General features: G+C 39.3%; 2 protein-coding genes across 12 annotated transcripts in view; both read left to right on the plus strand.

The window, feature by feature from the left end:
- Window positions 1–18,967, plus strand: part of GRIA3 (glutamate ionotropic receptor AMPA type subunit 3) — a 322,070-nt gene that overhangs the window by 276,140 nt on the left and 26,963 nt on the right. The gene's annotated exons all lie outside the window — the stretch shown is intronic.
- Window positions 12,889–13,999, plus strand: LOC102125619 (mitochondrial import receptor subunit TOM22 homolog). Its single transcript, XM_045383930.3, has one exon. The coding sequence runs from the start codon at window positions 12,895–12,897 to the stop codon at window positions 13,321–13,323; it is 429 nt and encodes a 142-aa protein (XP_045239865.2). The 5' UTR covers window positions 12,889–12,894; the 3' UTR covers window positions 13,324–13,999.

Genomic DNA, 18,967 nt, shown 5'->3' on the forward strand with positions numbered 1-18,967 from the left:
TACAGGTCTGAATAAGCATTCCTTAGTTTGTTGAATTAACTACTGTTAGTGGCACACAGGTAAGGATAGGGGTGGGAAGTAGTGGGCAGTCAAAGGTCTGCCGTTGATTGATCAGAGCTGGGCTAGAAGGCAATCAGGTGAGTCTTAAAGGAAACCCACTTAACTTTTTTTAAGTACTAATGGCCCACTCCACTTTTCTGGAATAACAAAATATATTAACAATAATGCCCTTGCTCAAGATATAGAGGGCCTGTTTTTCAAGTTACCATATTTCTTTGGTAATAAGGTACTGGCACAGAAACAGGGACTTATGTGAAATGTATTTCAAACCAATGTCTGCTAATAAATTATCCCACAGGCCATAGGTTTCACAGGTATTAGAAAATACAAGAGAGAGATTTGGGCCAGGTGCAGTGGCTCATGCCTGTAATTCTAACACTTTGGGAGGCCGAGGCTGGCAGATCACTTGAGGTTAGGAGTTTGAGACCAGCCTGGCCAACATGGTGAAACCCCATCTCTACTAAAAATACAAAAATTAGCCGGGCGTGGTGGTGCACACCTGTAATTCTAGCTGTCTCAAAAACAAAACAAAACAAAACAAAAAACCCAACAAACAAAAAATAATACATGAGATTTGAAAATGCAACCTGGGCTTTCAGTTTCTCTCTTCTAAGTTCTTTACGATTCAACATGGCTTCTTTCTGCAGTTTGACTATTTATCTTTACTGAATAAAGGTGATAGCTGTATCAGAAATTCAAGTCAAGCGAAATAATGGTATGATTTGTTTACTATGGAGGGTTTTCAGACTTTGGTTTTGTTTCTGTTCAACAGTGGTAATAAAAACACAGGTCTGGATATAAAACAATCTAGTTTTCTACTTGATTCTTTAAAAAGAAAAAAAACTTTACTTCAGCTCATGAGTCTGTTTCTTATTTTTTGTTTTCTAATGGAGTTTGACCTGCAAATCTGCAATTTGGCAGCACTTATTTCTGTTTGGGACTTTTGGTATAGCTTGGCTCAAGTCCCTGGTTACTGTATGGCAGCAACCAAGCCAAATGGCTGTAACATTCAATCTGCCCAATTAAAAAGCGTTGGTCCCATGCCCCCTTTGGTGACTCAGATCAGGCAAATTTACTGTTGTGATCTTAATATAACTGTAACACAGTTTGAAAATGCAAGGCAAAGGCATTTGGAATCAGTACTTGACAAAGTTATTTGGAATTTTTAGAGAAAAGCATCTCTAGAGGTTCTACCACTTTCAATCTTCATTGCACTCAATTCTTCAACCCATCTCTCAGAGCTGATACAGAGAACTATTTTTTTAAAAAACTGGGGGAATTGTGAGTGTTGTCACCTGGCTGCTCACTCCTTTTGGAATTCTTCCCTTGGAAATAAGAGTCAGAGTAGGTCTAAACAAATTAATGTGGCAACTCAGAGCCAGAAAAAGATAATCAGGCTGGGTAGAAACTTAAGGAGTGCACTTTTGCTTTTTTCACAAATATTTTCTTGTATCTGCTCTTTTTGAAATAAAGTATGGTTCTTAAATAAGAACAGCAAGAATATTCTTCCATGGAATACCTAGACTCAGGAGTTCATTTATTTTCAATTTTACACAAATAGGATAAATTTAAAGGAAACAGTTTCTGCATGTGCCTAAGAAATTCTTGCCCATGCAAATAACACAGCTTACCTTTCTCTAGAGAGGTTTCCATAAGCACAAGCTAGGGAAGCTATTTCAGAGCTACATATTAGCTCTGAATAGAGCAGAAGTTACTTCCTCAACCTACCCCCCTGTCTCTGAACCCGGATGATAGCCAGCCCTCTGAATGGTGCAGGCAGGATGTCCATTTGACGTAGTCATCACCTTCATAATTGGGGTAAACTAGAAAAATATTATAAAGTAGGGAAAGTTGTTGTTGGTGCTGTTTTCTGCCTTTTAGTTCCTCTCTGCTTTTCCTTAAGCTGTAGACCTATACTGTTTAATATGGTACCCACTAGCCACATGTAACTATTTAAATTGAAAATAACTAAAATTAAAAGTAAATTTAAAATTCAGTATTTCGGTAGCACTAGCCACATTTCAAGTGCTCAACAGACTTGTGTGGCTAGAAGCTACCATATTGGAAAGCAGAGATATAGAACATTTTAGAAAGTTCTATGAGATGTTGCTTTCAACTATTAGTTCTTTTAGCTTCTTGAGCATAAGGAACATGTCTTCCACATCTCCATTCCTTATAGCAGGTACCACAGTTCCTGATACAACTATGGAATGGGGGAGAAACTAAGTGCTTACTATGTTGTCATGAGCTATGTCAAATTCATTATAAGCAATCTCTCATTTCATTACCTCAAGAACACTATAAGGTGGGTCCTATTACCATCCCCATTTTTCAGATGAGAAAACTGAGTCTCAGTGAGATTAAATTATTTGCCCAAAGTCACACAGTTAATAAGTACCTAAACCAGGTCTTTATAACTTTAGGACCTATACTCTTAACAACTGCTGTATACACCAAAAGAAAACTTCACATAACTACAAATTTCAACTTGGGACAGACAGGCCCCTTCCAGAGCATTGGTGACTATGTGGCTTCTCTGCAGCACTCATGCCAGCCAAGGCAGAATAAAGACAATTTGAGATCAGGGCCTGAGCATGAAGATTGAGGGTTTAAATAAGTGTGCTGATTTGTGTTTGCATATGGGTATCAGATTAAGTGGCTGACTACTTCTCTAATGAAATAACAGCAAATTAGTAGTTTTATCTGCCATTTTGCATATGGAGACCATTGCCTTCACCCCAATGGTAAAGATTAGTGGAACCTAATCATTTCATGAAGTCAACCTCACTTGCTGCACTTATCAGAAGCTTCTGTAACTTGAGCTTCCATGGCGTGCAGTTTATGCCAGGACACGCAAGTGCCAGAAAATCAATTTTCCTGCAGCTTTCACAGTCACTGTGTTTGCCAGATAAAACTGCAGCCAGCCACTTTTTTTTAAATCAGCATAGCACCTTTAGAAATAATACTTACCAGAACGCTCCTAACACAGTGAGGAAGAAAAGACTTAAATCTAAACCCAACTGTTCAAAATGGAGAGCCACAGGAGAAGGTGAAATATGAATACATTGAAATTGAACATTTTAGTGGCCCCATTTGGCACTATAAGGTATTCTCTGCCAAGCATCTGTTGAGTTAGCTTTAATTATAATCTGTGCCTCAGTAGGACTGACAACACTTAATATGATACCATACTTCCTGTCACCCACATGTGTCCAGGCCCTCACGTGCCCCTGACTTATCAGGGTGGCACTCCACACTGCCTGCCTGCCCCAAGACCTATCTTGATTCTCCTTCCTCTGGTATTCTTCTGGCACACATTCTCAAATAAACAAAACCACACAAAGGCAGTGGATGTGGGGTCATGTTACCTTCCCATTTCCCATGAGTGCATAATCTACTTTATTGAGGACTTACTACTTGCCAAAAACTGTTACGGGTGCTTTACATGAATTATCTCATTTAGTAGTCTATCTCCATTTCAGCAATAATTATTAGAGTCTTAGAGAAATTTAAGTAACTTGACCAAGTCAAACAGAAGGCATGATCTCAAATGGTAGCATTTAGGGCCTGTGACAAGCTAGTGAGTTATCATATTGGTGCCTTTTACCTCGGAGCATGTTGCACAGGCTTCAAAGCTGAACCAAGGAGGAAGATCAAGGCTATATAAAATCATGTCAAAACAACAGGTCGAAGAAGTAAACTTCACTCCATTCACTGACATTTTGGTCAATGTAGCTACTAACAATCTTTCCACTGGGAGGCAGTGCAGAGTAGTAGGAAAAAAAAAACAGGTTTTGAAAGCCAGCACACCTGGATTTGAATACTAATTCTGTCCCCCTGCATCCGTGCAAACTTGGAATTATCACTTTACCTCTCTAAGCTCTGGAAGAGAGAGAAGAAGGAGAATATAGACTTTGGTATCAAATGAGCTGGGTTTAAATCTCAGCTACACATTTATTCATTCAGTTAATATTTATTAAGTACATGCTATATGACAGCCATTGTTGTAAGGGCTGAAGACCAAACAAAGTCCTTGTGATCATGGTAGTGGGTGAGACAAAATTAAACAAATTCTGTAAATAACATATATGTTTCCGTTGGTGTTAAGTGCAATGAAGAAAAAAAGCAGGTGAGGAGACAGAATGTTGGTGTGGAGGTGCTATTTCATCTTAGCTGACTGTGGAAGGCTTTTCTGACATTTGATCAGACACATGAATGAAAGGAAGGAGCAGGCCATGAAAGTGTGAGGTGGAGTTGGGTGAAGAAAAAAGCATTCCAGATGGAATAGCGTTAGCAAAGGCCGTGACATGGGAATACACTTGGTAGGTTTGAGGAAGAAGGTCCATGTACTAGAGTGAAATAAGTGAGGGAAAGAGTGGTAAGAGATGAGAGCAGTGAAGAAGACAAACCATGGTAAAAATTCTGGATTATATTCTGTGTGACAGAAAGTCACTTAAAGGACTTTGAGCAGAGGAATAACATGATCTAATCTATGTGCAAAAGGATCAATCAGACTGCTATGTCAGGGCAAAAGTTGAGAAGCAGGGAGACAGACTACTTAAGAAGTGATTGTAGGCCGGGTATGGTGGCTTATGCCAATAATTCCAGCACTTTGGGAGGCCAAGGCATGAGGAACATTTGAGCCCAAGAGTTCAAGACCAGCCTCAGCAAAATAGTGAGCTCTCCATCTCTACAAAGAAATTTTTAAAAAATTAATTGGATGAGGTGGCACATGCTTGTAGTACCAGCTACTCGGGAGGTTGAGGTGGGAGGATCCCTGAGCCTAGGAGTTTGAGGCTGCAGTAAGCTAGGATCACACAAGTGCACACCAGCCTGGGCAACAGAGAGAGACCCTGTCTCTAAAAAAAAAAAATTAATTCAATTTTAAAAAGAAGCAATTGCAATATTTCAGGTGAAAAGTGATTAGCTTGAATTAGGAGGAGGGTAGGGAGAAGTGGTTACATTTGGAGTATAGATTGAGCTGACAAGGTGTGGAATGTGAAGCCAAAGAGAGGAGTCAAGGATGACTAAAAGGATTTTGACCTGAGCAACTGGACAAATTGGAAGGTGCTGCCATTTTCTCTGATGGAGGACACTAGAGGAGTAGCAAGCAGAGGTGGGGGAGAATCAAGAGATCCATTTTGGCCATGCTAAGTTGGAGATACCGATGAAATATCTAAGTGGAGATATCAGTTAGGTAGATGGATAAATGAATCTAAACTTTAGCGAGGTGAGAGCTAAAAATTTAACCAGCTGTATCACCTTGGAGAAGTAAAATAACTTCTATAAGTATTAGTTAACTTCTCAGTAAAATGGAGATAATATTGGTTTCACAAGGTTGTTTTAAAGATTAGCAATCATGTATATAATGCATGAAGCACCATTCCTGTTGCATGTAAGTGCTTAATAAATGGTAGCCCTCTCATTGTCAGTATTTATGCACTAATCGGCAGCTAGTTGTTGCAGCTGTATGACAATTGTTGATTATTATAAACACACGTTGAATATTAGAATCACTTAGGAAGTGTTATTTACAATGTTGGCCCCACCTCAGGCCAATTAAACCAGAATCACAGAAGCAGGCATCAGTAGCTTCCCAGGTATATAGTATTTCCTACTGACAAGCTTTTAACAGAACTTCTCTTCAGATTAGTTCCAGCTCACCTTTTAGGAAACTAACACTTCCCAAAAAAAACACTAAATGGAAAATTTGGGCTCTTCTGGATAACCCTGAGCAAATTGTTTCTTCTTTTCTTCATTGTTTGTTCTCCCCTTAGTATGAAAATAATTCCCTGGGGACCTGGAATTAACAGCCATAGTGGAAACTGAAAACATTGCAATTTCAGGAGATATTTTTCTTCTTAATAGAAGAACATTTTCCCTCTCATTTCCTAGGACCCGTATTGTCAGGTTTGGCCTCCCTATTACAATTGATTGATTCAAGAATAACAATAGTATTGAACTTCTCTTTTAAATATCTTAGTAATAGAAAATAAAAATACAGTTAATCCAATTGGTCAATGGTAATTGGCTTTGGATTGCTGGAGATGCTGTTTCACTGAAAAATAGAACTCTAGAAGGCTGAGGGAAGTGACCTTGGAGTGTTCAATAGTGATAGCAGTCCTAGAAGCAATCCTTGATTGAGAGTCAGGGAATTTGAGGTTTTGCTCTAGTTAGTAGTGAAAGGGTGTGGCAGACACACTTTCTTTGTGACCCATTCTCTGTCTTGAAAATAGATTCTGCAATCTAAAGGTGAGGTTACATAGCAAAGTCAGGTTTTCAACACATACACACACACACACACACACACACACACACACACTTCTCCTCCTTACCCAATTAATGTGTCCACCATTAGGCTATCATTCCTTTAGCTGTGGTTTGATCCTGTGAGGAGATCACACTTTTGTATATTGTTCATCATTTATACCTCAGTGTGAATGTTTCCAATTCTTTTCTGAGCACAGGATGGGGTGGGGAAGGCATCTTTTACCTGATAAGGCAAATGAAAAAGAGGTGGTACTTCCCAGGTGGCGGAGTGAAAAATGAGGAGTATCTGTGAAAATAAAAGTTAACTCACAGTCTTGGCTTATAGCAGCCATATAACTTCAATACATAACGTTATACTTCTTATGTATTTTCATTCTCAAAATAAGGAGAAAAAAATAATTTGTCAACTTCTGGTTTAAAAGGTGGGGTTTTCATGTGGACTAAAGGTAAGACACCTTAGTCTCCAATCCTACATTTCAGGGAGGGAATAATAGAAATGTCATGCCCCTTGAAATGATGCTGAAGTATAAGCATCATTTCAATCAGAAAGCAGAATTTCTGTGAAGTCATCTCAACCCTACCATATGGCTTAACATATCTAGGAATAGTGTACTGTTTGAGAGCAGACTCTGGAGCCTGAATAAATGAGTTCCCAGATCCATCACATACCAGCTGTGTGGCATTAGGCAAACTACTTAACCCCTCTGTGCGTCTGTTTCTGCATGTTTAAATGGCGTAATATATAATAGTATAATCTATTTCATAGAGTTGTGAGAATTACATGAGTTAACACATGTAAAACCCTTGAAATGGACCTGGAACAAAAAGTATGTATTCAATTAAACATTAGTTATGATGGGTTTTCCTACTTAATGATGGCTTAGTCAAAGTCCATATAGCAGAGTTTCTCAACCTTGGTACCATTGACATTTGGGGCCAGATAATTACTGGTGGTGGAGGCTGTCCTGTGCATTGTAAGACGTTTAACAGCACCGTTGGCTTCTACCCACTAGATACCAGTAGCACTCCTCTCCCCAAGTTGTGACAATGAAAAGTTGTTGCCAAATGTCTCCTGAGAGGCAAAGTTGTTGCTTACCCAGAGACACAGGGGTAGAGGGTTCTGTTTCCCTTCCTCCCTTCTCCCAGAATAGAGCAATGATACCTTAGAAACATTTTCTGAAAGAATGTGTTGACTGTAGCTTTCAAAGTCACATGGCCACTGGCACTATTTTCAACCCATTGGAAAATGCTTAGTCTGACTCAGCAAGAGAAGCAGAAGATTAATCAGAATAGTAATCTGACCTTGCATGCCAAAGAGGGACACTAGAAAAGTCTCAGGAAACTTAGCTGATTGTCACCTGCACCTTTGGAAAGGAGACATCAGAAATAGCCGTCCTTGAAGTGGAAGGAAACCTGTCCCTGGACTTGTGAACACAGTTTGAAACTGTTAAGCAAAGTCATTTGGAAAGGCACTTGACATTTGAGGGCAAAACTCAATGTCTAGGCAAAAGGTGACCTCCAACTCCAATGAAGTTATCTAAAAGCCCAGCCCTCAAAATAACTCAGTCAGGCTCATAACACACAAGTAGAAAAACTAAGAATAGAAACCAGAATTTCTTTCCCTTCCTTTCCCCTGTGTTCACCAATACACAGTCTCATGACAGCTGCTGATTGTCTGAAGCAAAAGGACACGGACAAGCAGTAGTTGTCTGAATGTTAAAAAATGTGCAAACCTAAGTGAAGGAAAGAAAGTGAAATTGGGGTTTTGGCCATGCTTAGAAATGATATCATTTGTTGTGTGCCTTGCTCCAAATCAAAGTGGAAACCATTTCCTTTACTTTAGGGGGAAAATTGTAAAAATCCCTTTTCCAAATGCACTTTATTAGAGCTATTGACTTCTTCAAAACATATGTGGAAGAAAAAAATGTGTCCAATGCATTTGACAACCCAGATGTGTTTTTCTTCTTTTGCCTCAAATTGCTCTGATCACTTTACATGGTGAAGTGTGGACACTAAGGGCCTATAGCAGGGTTACAGTGAGTGACAAGAATGTTCACTTATTCCAGTGTCTTAGTGAGAGGGGATTTGGAGTTAATTTACAATTTACCCTAACTTCAAAGAAAGCATGGACAAGAAGCAAAAAATGTTTTTAGAGGTGAGTTGCCCTCTTTCATCAAAAAGGATATTGTCAGTGCTACAGCAAGTAAAAGAGGCTGGGGTTATTACGGGGTAAGATCTATCTGAAACCTTTCCAGTTGACTTAGATAGTGTCCCAGCCTCATTCCTTATAAGCTGTGTGACCTAGGATAAGTAGTTGAGTCAATAACAAGTCTTTGAATTTCTATATTGGAGACTCTTCAAGGTGGAATTCTGGTTGGGCCTTATTTGGAAACTGCTTACTTAGCAAGCACACAGCTTTTTTCAGGCTTGACTTATACCCAGGGGGTAGATTCATGGAAATGAGTGAGTAGGCTAAAGCCCAGTATGACACCTCTTGGCATTGCCACTGCACTTACCCTCCCTTACCCTCAATTCCATCTTTTATAAAATGGGAATTCATTCTTTCATTCAATATATATTTATGGGGCACTACTGGGCACACACACTGTTCTCAGTGCTGGGGAGTAAGCAGTGAACAAACAATAGCTACTGCACCCACCTTACAGGACTGCTGTGGGGTTTAAATGAGACTGTGTGTGTTAAATCACCCTGGCACCCAGAAAGCTTTATGCAAATATAAAGTTTAAAGATATTTGGCTATCTCCTGCTTCTAGTAATGACAAATCTAAGGCCTCTCTAAATAAGGGAGTACTTGAAAAGTTGTATGGTAGGTATTTCTCACCATAAAGATCTTCTCTTTGTGAGTCTAAACCAAGTGCTTGAGATTTCCACAGTAAGAGTCTTAACTTAAAGAACTTAATTTCTGTAGACCTGAGACTTGTGACTACATTAAAAAACTTGAGAATGGGACCACCCCAGCCACACCTTACCCCTCCCTTATAGTCCTACCCCACCCACTCTATTAGGACATGCAAGCACATTGTCCTCTTCCCATCCCATCAAACATTAGAAGAGGCAAAGAAGAAAGGAGGAAAAGAAGGGGAGGTCAGGAGCTCTCCAGAGCTGTGGCATCACTGGCCTTCTTTCCTTCTAGCACCTTGTCTTGTAAGGATCACCTGTCCATATCCTAGTACTTGGTCAATTCTGTGAGGCAACATTTGCTCCTGAATGTTAGAGAAGGCACACAAGGCACACAGGGGTCCTGCTGTAAGTGTTCCATTCAGGCAGATGGAGGCCCAAAGCCACCCTTTTGAATTTTTACCACCTAGACACCTGAGCCTTTATTAAAAGCAGAAATTACAGAGGACGCTAAATAATTCAGAAGAAAAAGCAGATTGTAGTTTATAATTATATTATCTTAAAGGTACAATCTAAAGAAAAAAATGGACCAAATTGTCAAGCAAGAAGTAGTCCACAATAAACTTAGAGAAAGCAAAATGAGTGAGGAAAAGTCATTTTTGTTTGAAACTCTTGCATATTTCCCTTTCTTAGTGTCTCATACACAAGGCAGCCTTCTCCAGCCCCTGAAAGCCCCCTTTTATTTATTTTTTTTTGAAACATCATAGATTTTTTATTTATTTATTTATTTATTATTATTATACTTTAAGTTCTAGGGTACATGTGCATAACGTGCAGGTTTGTTACATATGTATACTTGTGCCATGTTGCTGTGCTGCACCCTCTCTAACATCACAATTAAAAGAACTAGAGAAGCAAGAGCAAACGCATTCAAAAGCTAGCAGAAGGCAAGAAATAACTAAGATCAGAGCAGAACTGAAGGAGATAGAGACACAAAAAACCCTCCAAAAAATCAATGAATCCAGGAGTTGGTTTTTTGAAAAGATCAACAAAATTGACAGACCACTAGCCAGACTAATAAAGAAGAAAAGAGAGAAGAATCAAATCGACGCAATTAAAAATGATAAAGGGGATATCACCACCGACCCCACAGAAATACAAACTACCATCAGAGAATACTATAAACACCTCTACGCAAATAAACTGGAAAATCTAGAAGAAATGGATAATTTCCTGGACACTTACACTCTTCCAAGACTAAACCAGGAAGAAGTTGAATCCCTGAATAGACCAATAGCAGGCTCTGAAATTGAGGCAATAATTAATAGCCTACCAACCAAAAAAAGTCCAGGACCAGATGGATTCACAGCTGAATTCTACTAGAGGTACAAGGAGGAGCTGGTACCATTCCTTCTGAAACTATTCCAATCAATAGAAAAAGAGGGAATCCTCCCTAACTCATTTTATGAGGCCAACATCATCCTGATACCAAAGCCTGGCAGAGACACAACAAAAAAAGAGAATTTTAGACCAATATCCCTGATGAACATCAATGCAAAAATCCTCAATAAAATACTGTCAAACCGGATTCAGCAGCACATCAAAAAGCTTATCCACCATGATCAAGTGGGCTTCATCCCTGGGAAAGGCCCCTTTTATAATGCCAAGAAGCCCACTCTCCTTTTGGGGGTACGAACCCCCTATTCAAATCAAAATGACCCCTTGCTCAGGGGTAACAGAAGCCGTTATTCTATTTGTGAACACCTCTATGCGGACCATGACTGTTGATACCAGAAAAGGGGTACAGGTTGTATCTCTGAGGGAGGCAGACAGTGAAACAGGGAGAAAGTGGTAGACGATGGGCACCCCAAAGTCAAATCTAGCCCCTTTGACATGTATGTACAAGGCTAGTCTTGTACATACAGTGATGGAAATGGACAAAATAGGCATGGTGGCAACAGTGTTCAAAAAAATAATTACATGCATAAAGCTGGCCCATTTTCCTTTGAGGAACACTGGAATACAGAGTGCCTAAAACTATCTTCCCCGGCCTCTCCTTCATTACATGTTGGGGAATAAAGATGTTACAAACACCAATACTGTCTTTACAAATTATGTAATACTTTGTCTGCATTCTGACAGTAAATTAATAGCATAAATGAATAGCATATTATGCTTCTGTTGATAATCATGCTTCCAATTTATTAGTCCATTTTGTTAGTTCAGTTAATTCTGGACTATCAACATATGGGAAAGTGGATGTTGAATCCTGTCAAATTGAAGAATTGTGCTCATGTCGAGACCACGAAAAAAGATGGTTCCATTGTCCTTTATGTTAATGTCACTATATCCAGCATATTGTGCTCAATTTGGGGGGCCATATTTTAGGAGGGACTAAGAAATGAAAAGGTATCTAGAAGATTGTGACCAGAAAAGGGGAGTTGACTGGAATTTGTGTCACAAAAGTAACAAATGAAGGCCCTTAAAATGTTTAGCCTGCAAAAAAGGCAATTAACAGGTGACACTGTGGCAGTAGATTCCACGCTGTACATTGTGTCAGGAAGAGAGCATATTGATTCTGTATTGCTACAAAAGGAAAAATTAGAACCAGTAGGTGACACTTCAATTTTAATATTCACTCATTCCACCGACACGTAGTGAGAGTTTACTGTGTGCCAGGCATCATGCTAGACACCCGTGGTGCAGTGACAAAAAAAGACATGACCCTACTCTCAAAGAGCTCAGATTTGACTAGGGATAACCATTGCAAAGCAAAATAATCGGTACTCCCTACAATGGAGAAATGGAAACAGAGATGAGAGACTGCCCAATTCATGCAAGAGGCAGAAGGAGGATTGGAGAGGAGAGGCTTTCATTAAGAATATCAGCCAAACCAAAGGAACTTTCTATCAACTTGAATTGTCCCACCATGGAATAAGCTACTTCCTAAGCCTCCTCTGAGCTAGGGAGTGCCTCTTCGCCAGAAGCATTTAAGCAAGAAGCTATCACTTCATCGGGTGAGAGGCTGAACCAAATGGTTTTTAAGGTGCCTTCTAGGCCTAAAATTTTGTTATTCTACTGACTACAAGTGGATATACTATTGACCAAGTGGATATCCTATTTTATCTCATAGGAAAGCAGAAAATTTTATTCATCAAGTTTCCCCAGTAGCAGTGTTCTGGTTAATGAGGATTTTAATGTATAAGCCTCAACTTAACTACAAAACATAAATATAAAAGGAAAAGTTGCCATCCTGCCCATTCTCCCCCACCAACACAATTTTAATATACAATTTCAAATGATAGTAATTTTTGTTGATGGCATGCCATGGTCGTCCACCAGACATATGTCTAGAGATCCAAAATATACAAATAATACTTAAGCATGTGATTTCTCCCATAAAATGAAGTAATGATTCTGTAAATATGGAACTGAAGTAATTTATAATACCATTAAAATAAATTCTGTCAGTAAAACAAATTATATTTTCTTTATTATAAACATATGTAATGTTTTTCCCACTTCCTGTGCTTCAGGGATTGTTCTAAGTATGTATTAACCCATTTAATTTTTCCCAAAAAACCTTTGAAGTATACACTTAAAAAATCATCCCATTTTATGGATGAGGAAATTGAGATACATAGACACTAGATAATTTATGTGCTTAGAAAGTGGGATTCAAGGCTTCCGGTGTCCCCTACAGTCATGGCTGCCGCCGTTGCTGCTGCTGGTGCCGGGGAACCCCAGTCCCCGGACGAATTGCTCCCGAAAGGCGACGCGGAGAAGCCTGAGGAGGAGCTGGAGGAGGACGACGATGAGGAGCTAGATGAGACCCTGTCGGAGAGACTATGGGGCCCGACGGAGATGTTTCCGGAGAGGGTCCGGTCCGCCGCCGGAGCCACTTTTGATCTTTCCCTCTTTGTGGCTCAAAAAATGTACAGGTTTTCCAGGGCAGCCTTGTGCATTGGGACCACTTCCTTTATGATCCTGGTTCTTTCCGTTGTTTTTGAGACCAAGAAGTTGCAAATGGAGCAACAGCAGCAACTGCAGCAGCGGCAGATACTTCTAGGGCCTAACACAGGGCTCTCAGGAGGAATGCCAGGGGCTCTACCCTCACTTCCTGGAAAGATCTAGATTGTTACTGCTGTTTGAGCTGTCTCAGTGGGATAAGTTTGAAATTCAAATGTTTGAACTGCTGATTATTTGGATTTTTTTTTTTTTTAACTTTGGCACATTGATCTATCTAAACCTGGTGGGGAGAATTCTCTTCACATTGTCTCATGGAAAGACTCAACTTGCAACTGTGCCCTCCACACTATCCTTACTTCTGTCTTCACTCTGATACCCGAGTGCAGCCATGCAGACGGTTATTCCTGCTCTGGCCACCCCACTCCTTTCACCAAATTGCTCCTAACTGGAAGATGTCACTTTCCCCTTGTGGGTAGGAACTGATGCCAGTGGGAGGGATGTGCCCCTGACCATTAACGACTGCCTTTTTTATTTTTTAATTTTTTTTTTAAAGAATGGAGCTGTTGGGGAGGGACATGCACGCAATGTGAAAGACAAAATGCATTACACCTGTAGTGTAAAGCGGCCACTCTGAATCCGTATGTATGAAGAGGAGGGAGGCTGGCTGCAGCTTCAGCCACAGAATGGGGACTGTGGAAGACAGATCAGGAGTTCATTTCCCCGGCACAGTTTGGTTGTTAGACCTGTGTGTGTGTTTAAAAAAACAGAAGTCAGTGCTCACTTTTTGTATTTAAATATTAAAAATGATTCCAACTGAAAAAAAAAAAGAAAAGAAAAGAAAGTGGGATTCAAACCCAAGCAGTCTGACTACATGCTCTTAAGCACTGCACTATATAGTTACTTTGAACTTACATAAAGAATAGTTTTATCACTAGAGAGCTACTATATGCACAATGACTAGGAGTGAACAACACCATTGCAAAGAGACACAAGGTCTAAGTGGTAGGCTTCTGTGTACTGGACTCACAGGGCCCAAGATTCAAATTTTCACATCAACAAAAAGACAAATTTCTTCATATATTTGACCTTCATGATGTATTACAAATTGTTAGAGCAAAACTGTTGAATCCATTAATGCTAAGGCTCTACCATATCTGCCATTTTGGATTAATCTGTTCCTCCTCCATTTATGTATTTCTTCTTTGGATTTCGGTTGCTAATTATCTAGCAGTGCTTGAGAATTTCTCATGGCCTTTCTTTATAAGCCTTGTTTGTTCCTTTTTAGGTACAAAATGGTGCTCTGTGGGATGAAAGAAATGAATCATGGTGGGTTGGAGAAAAATGAACTTGTTATTACACATCCTGCCCATAAATTGTTTATTTTCTCCCAGATGATAGAGCTAAGATTCAGTCCCTTTTATTACCTTCTTTATTTCAGCCAAAGGCAGAATGCAAAAAAAAAAAAAAAAAAAGGAAAGAAAGAAAAAAGAGGAAATGCTAGTTTTTTTTCTTTGTTATGGTCTGAATGTTATACTGACACTTAAATACCAGTTGGAAAGATAAACATTTCAGCTTAATTTCTCTTACTTATGAGTCCTTTCTTTTCCCCCTTCTAATCTCTTTGAGAATTCAGTCATCAAAAAGAGTCCAATCATTTCTGCCACTAACTGACTTGTCATTTAATGCATTCATTAATATCTGCCACATGTACACCACGTGCATTTAAAGGGCCTGCTTCAAGCACTGCTATTTATTCTCCTAGAAATGCATCATTACCTAAAGGAATAAACCTTTTAACCTGTATCAGCAATCAAAGAGCTCAAGTAAATGATGAAGTAAATGAGTCCAAATTATAGTGCACTTGGATCAGAAATCATGGACCCCTTTGCCCTTGGCTTATAAATTTATCTTTGGAAGCAATGGCCTGTTTGCAAATAGTGCAAAAGACAAATATGTCTGAAGTCTCCCCTTTCTGGACCCCCACTTTGTATTCAGGTCTGGTTGGGCCAAGATGAAGAACACAAAACAGCTCTTTATAAATGCACAAAAATGCATACCCACTACGGAGTTTTCTATAATGCCAAAAAAATAACTGGAAATTATCTAAGAGCCCTTCAAAAGGCGTTGGGTAAATAAAACATAGTGTGTTCATAGATTGAAGAGCTATGCAGTCATTATAAAGGAAATATGCTTATTCTAGTAAAAGTATAAAAAGGTGCAAGGGAATAGTAAAGGCTAAATTCAGTATAGTGGTTACTTTTGGTGAGTAGAGAGGAATATGTATTTAGGGAGGGGTAGATCAGCAGACTTTAACTAATTTCATAATGTTTAATTTGTTAAGCTTTATGGCAGGTACACAGATGTTTTTACATTATTTTTATATATTTCTGTGTATCAAATTATTTACTATTTTTTAATTCTTTGGGTAACCGACTAGGAAATGTCTACTGAAATAAAGTCCTTGACAATGTATTTCATTACAATGTTTAAAAATTGTTTTATGTGTCAAAAGAGGATAAAGTAATAGGGAATGAGCATACATGACTATGGGTGAGATTTTAATCTTAGAAGGCCTTGATTGTTAGGGATTATTTGGGGGCAAGTTATTGATGTGGGCATCAAAGGCAGACTAAGTAACATTTAAAAAGAGGATTGAAAAGCATATATCCAAATTGGTTTAGCAAGGTACTCAGTGATTTTTAGAAAAATTTCAGCTCTAGAATTCTACAGTGCTATAAAGATAGTGCTGGTAGCCATTTTTACCTGAACTTCTGATATCTTTGACCAGCAATCTGGTTGTCACCACGGTCAAGCCTAAGCTTCAGTTATTAAGAAAACATATCTTTAGTCTGTCATGTATAGATTTGCTGGCTGCCAAGAGGGCTAGAAAAATTAATAAGGCATGGACTTTGTCCTCGAGAAACACTCAAGTAACAGGGGAAGAGAGACACATAGTCAATTCACCCTACTGCAATTAAGCTCTATAGCAAAGGTATGAGCAAATGGCTTTGGGAGGACATCCAAAGAAGCACTTCTGTGGGGGCAGGAAAGGGTTAGGAAAGACTTCACAGAAGACCTGACATCTGCTCTGGATCTTGTAGCTGAATAAGGTAATTTAAGCAGAAACAAAAGCATAACCAAAGGCATAAGACATGGAAGTGGCTTATTTCAGTGACTAGTGAGTAGCCCAGCATGACCTAATCACAGGAGAGTATAGCCAAGATCATAAGCACTCTTGAATATCATACATAAGAGTTTGGATTTTTTTTTTCCTGTAGGTATTAGGGAACCATCCGAAGATTTTAAAGAATGAAGTAACTTGATTAAGTTTGCATTTTGGAAGAATCACTGGAGGATAAATTGAAGAAAGAGATGAAGCAGGGAGGTCAGTTAGGAAGCAAGTTAGTCTAGACAAAACAATGATGGAGCCTGACCAAGGGAGGGCAATGGTAATGAGAATGAAAAGAAGATGAGAGGACAGATTCTAAAGGCATTACCATATTAGAAAAAAATATGGCAGAATGAGGAAGTGAGGGAAAAGTAAAACCAAACCCTTTAGCTTGGAGGTTAGGTGGTTTACTGATAGAATGTAGAAGGAAACCCAGGCTTTACAAGGTATATAATATAGATTTGGTTGGGAAAAGTTTAATCTGAAAATGTCTACAGGACCTTCAGGTGGAGATGTCCATCATCACGGCTTGTTTGCTCTCTTTGCAAAACACATCGGGAATCCAGCCTCTTCTTTCCACCTCCATTGCTCCCACCCTAGTCCAAGCCACAATCATCTCTCCTCCGGACTATTAGAATAGCCTCCTAACTAATTTCCCTTTCTTCCACTCTGACCCAACTTATAGTCTATTCTCCATATGGCAAAGAGAGTAATCCTTTAAATAAGGATTTTTAAAGGATTTAAATAATCCTTTAAGTAAGATCTTATCACACTCCTCCTCAAAATCTTCCAATAGTCTCCTATAACAGGTAAAATAAATCCAAACCTTTTACCATGACCTACAGGGCCCTACAGGATCTGGCCTCTGATTATCCACCTAAGCTCATTTCCTACCGCTCTCCCTTTTTCTCATTTAATTTCAGCCACAGTGACTTCCTTTGCTATAATTTGTGCAAACCAAATGTGTTCCCATCTCAGTGAAGAGTTTCACTGACTCTGTGAGGGCTTCCATGAGTGTCTGATTGCCATAAACACAATGCTTAATGTCCATGGTGATCCAGCTGGGCGAGGTGGCTCACACCGGTAATCCCATCACTTTGCCAGGTGAAGGTGGGAGGATTGCTTGAGGCCAGCAATTTGAGTCCATGGTGATAGTTCTGGAAGTTCCAGCCCCACTGGAATTATTTGGGCAGGCCCAAGCAGGCCCCAAAACAGATGCAACAAAGCCAGCCGAAGTCTAGAGAAGGGCAACTAAATAAATAATCAAGAAAGTTGGGGTGGGGGCCAGGAAACCCCACAAAAAGACATTTGAAAACATGGTATATGTTTATGGTTTCTGCCATGCTATCTTGACCTCTGGTCAAGTATCACCTTAGAATTTTTTTCTACGATTTTCATTCCTAAGGACCTACCTCCCAAGTCAATTGGATGTTTTTGAGTCATTGAGTCTACAGTTCTTTCATAGTCTCCAGAATGACTAACATAGGGCTAGAGGCACAGTAAGCATTTAATACATGTTCTAGGGAACACCTGAATTGATATGAAATTTAATGGGATTATATGCAAAATTCAAAGAGGTAAAGATGAAGGAGACTTGACTTGGCGGAAAGAGCTGTTTTGGTTTGGCCTCAACCTGAGTTGAGGGAAAGACTCTATTCACTCTATTATATTCTTCCAGTGCTTCTCAATAAAAAAAAATATTTGTTGAAAGGATAGAGGAATGGCTAAATATATTAATGCAAACTCAAGCAGCATTGGTAGAAAATAATGCTCCAGGCCATGTGCTCACGCCTGAAATCCCAACACTTTGGGAGGCTGAGGAGGGAGATTCACTCGAGCCCAGGAGTTTGAGACCAGCCTGGGCAACATAGTGAGACCTCGTCTCTACAAAAAAATAAACAAAATTAGCTGGGTTTAGTGGTGCACACTTGTAGTCCCAGGTATTCAGGAGGCTGATGCAGGAGGATCACTTGAGCCTGGGAGGTCAAGGCTGCAGTGAACTAAGGTCACAGCACTGCACTCCAGTCTGGGTGACAGAGAGAGAGAGAGAGAGAAAGAGAGAAAGGAAAAGAAAGAGAGAAAAAAAGAGAAAGAAGAAAGAAGAAAGAAAGAAAGAAAGAAAGAAAGAAAGAAAGAAAGAAAGAAAGAAAGAGAGAGAGAGAGACAGAAAGAAAGAAAGAAAGAAAGAAAGAAAGAAAGAAAGAAAGAAAGAAAGAAAGAAAGAAAGAAAGAAAGAAAGAAAGAAAGAAAGAAAGAGAAAGAAAGAAAGAAAGAAAGAAAGAAAGAAAGAAAGAAAGAAAGAAAGAAAGAAAGAAAGGAAGGAAGGAAGGAAGGAAGGAAGGAAGGAAGGAAGGAAGGAAGGAAGGAAGGAAGGAAGGAAGGAAGAAAAGAAAGAGAAAGAAAGAAAAAAGAAAAGAATGCTCTAAAACAAGAAGCAAAAATTTTGGGTTTTTTTTCATTCTGTTCTGGTCATTTATTTGGGGTACCAAGTCTATTTCTAAACACTCCAATTAGAGACAGACATTACCAACTACAATGTGCCTATGAGTAGAAAACCAAAGTTGTGAGAGTTCTGGAAACAGTATCAGAGTTTCACCTGATGAAGAGATGAGAAGGGGACATAATAAAGGCCTTTCAATA

The sequence above is a fragment of the Macaca fascicularis genome, chromosome X (assembly GCF_037993035.2).
Source record: "Macaca fascicularis isolate 582-1 chromosome X, T2T-MFA8v1.1".
In the NCBI taxonomy this organism is placed as follows: Eukaryota; Metazoa; Chordata; class Mammalia; order Primates; family Cercopithecidae; genus Macaca; species Macaca fascicularis.

What these genes read in the sequence shown, in the direction of transcription:
- LOC102125619 (XM_045383930.3), top strand. Translation starts at nt 12,895, where the DNA reads ATGGCTGCCGCCGTTGCTGCTGCTGGTGCCGGGGAACCCCAGTCCCCG.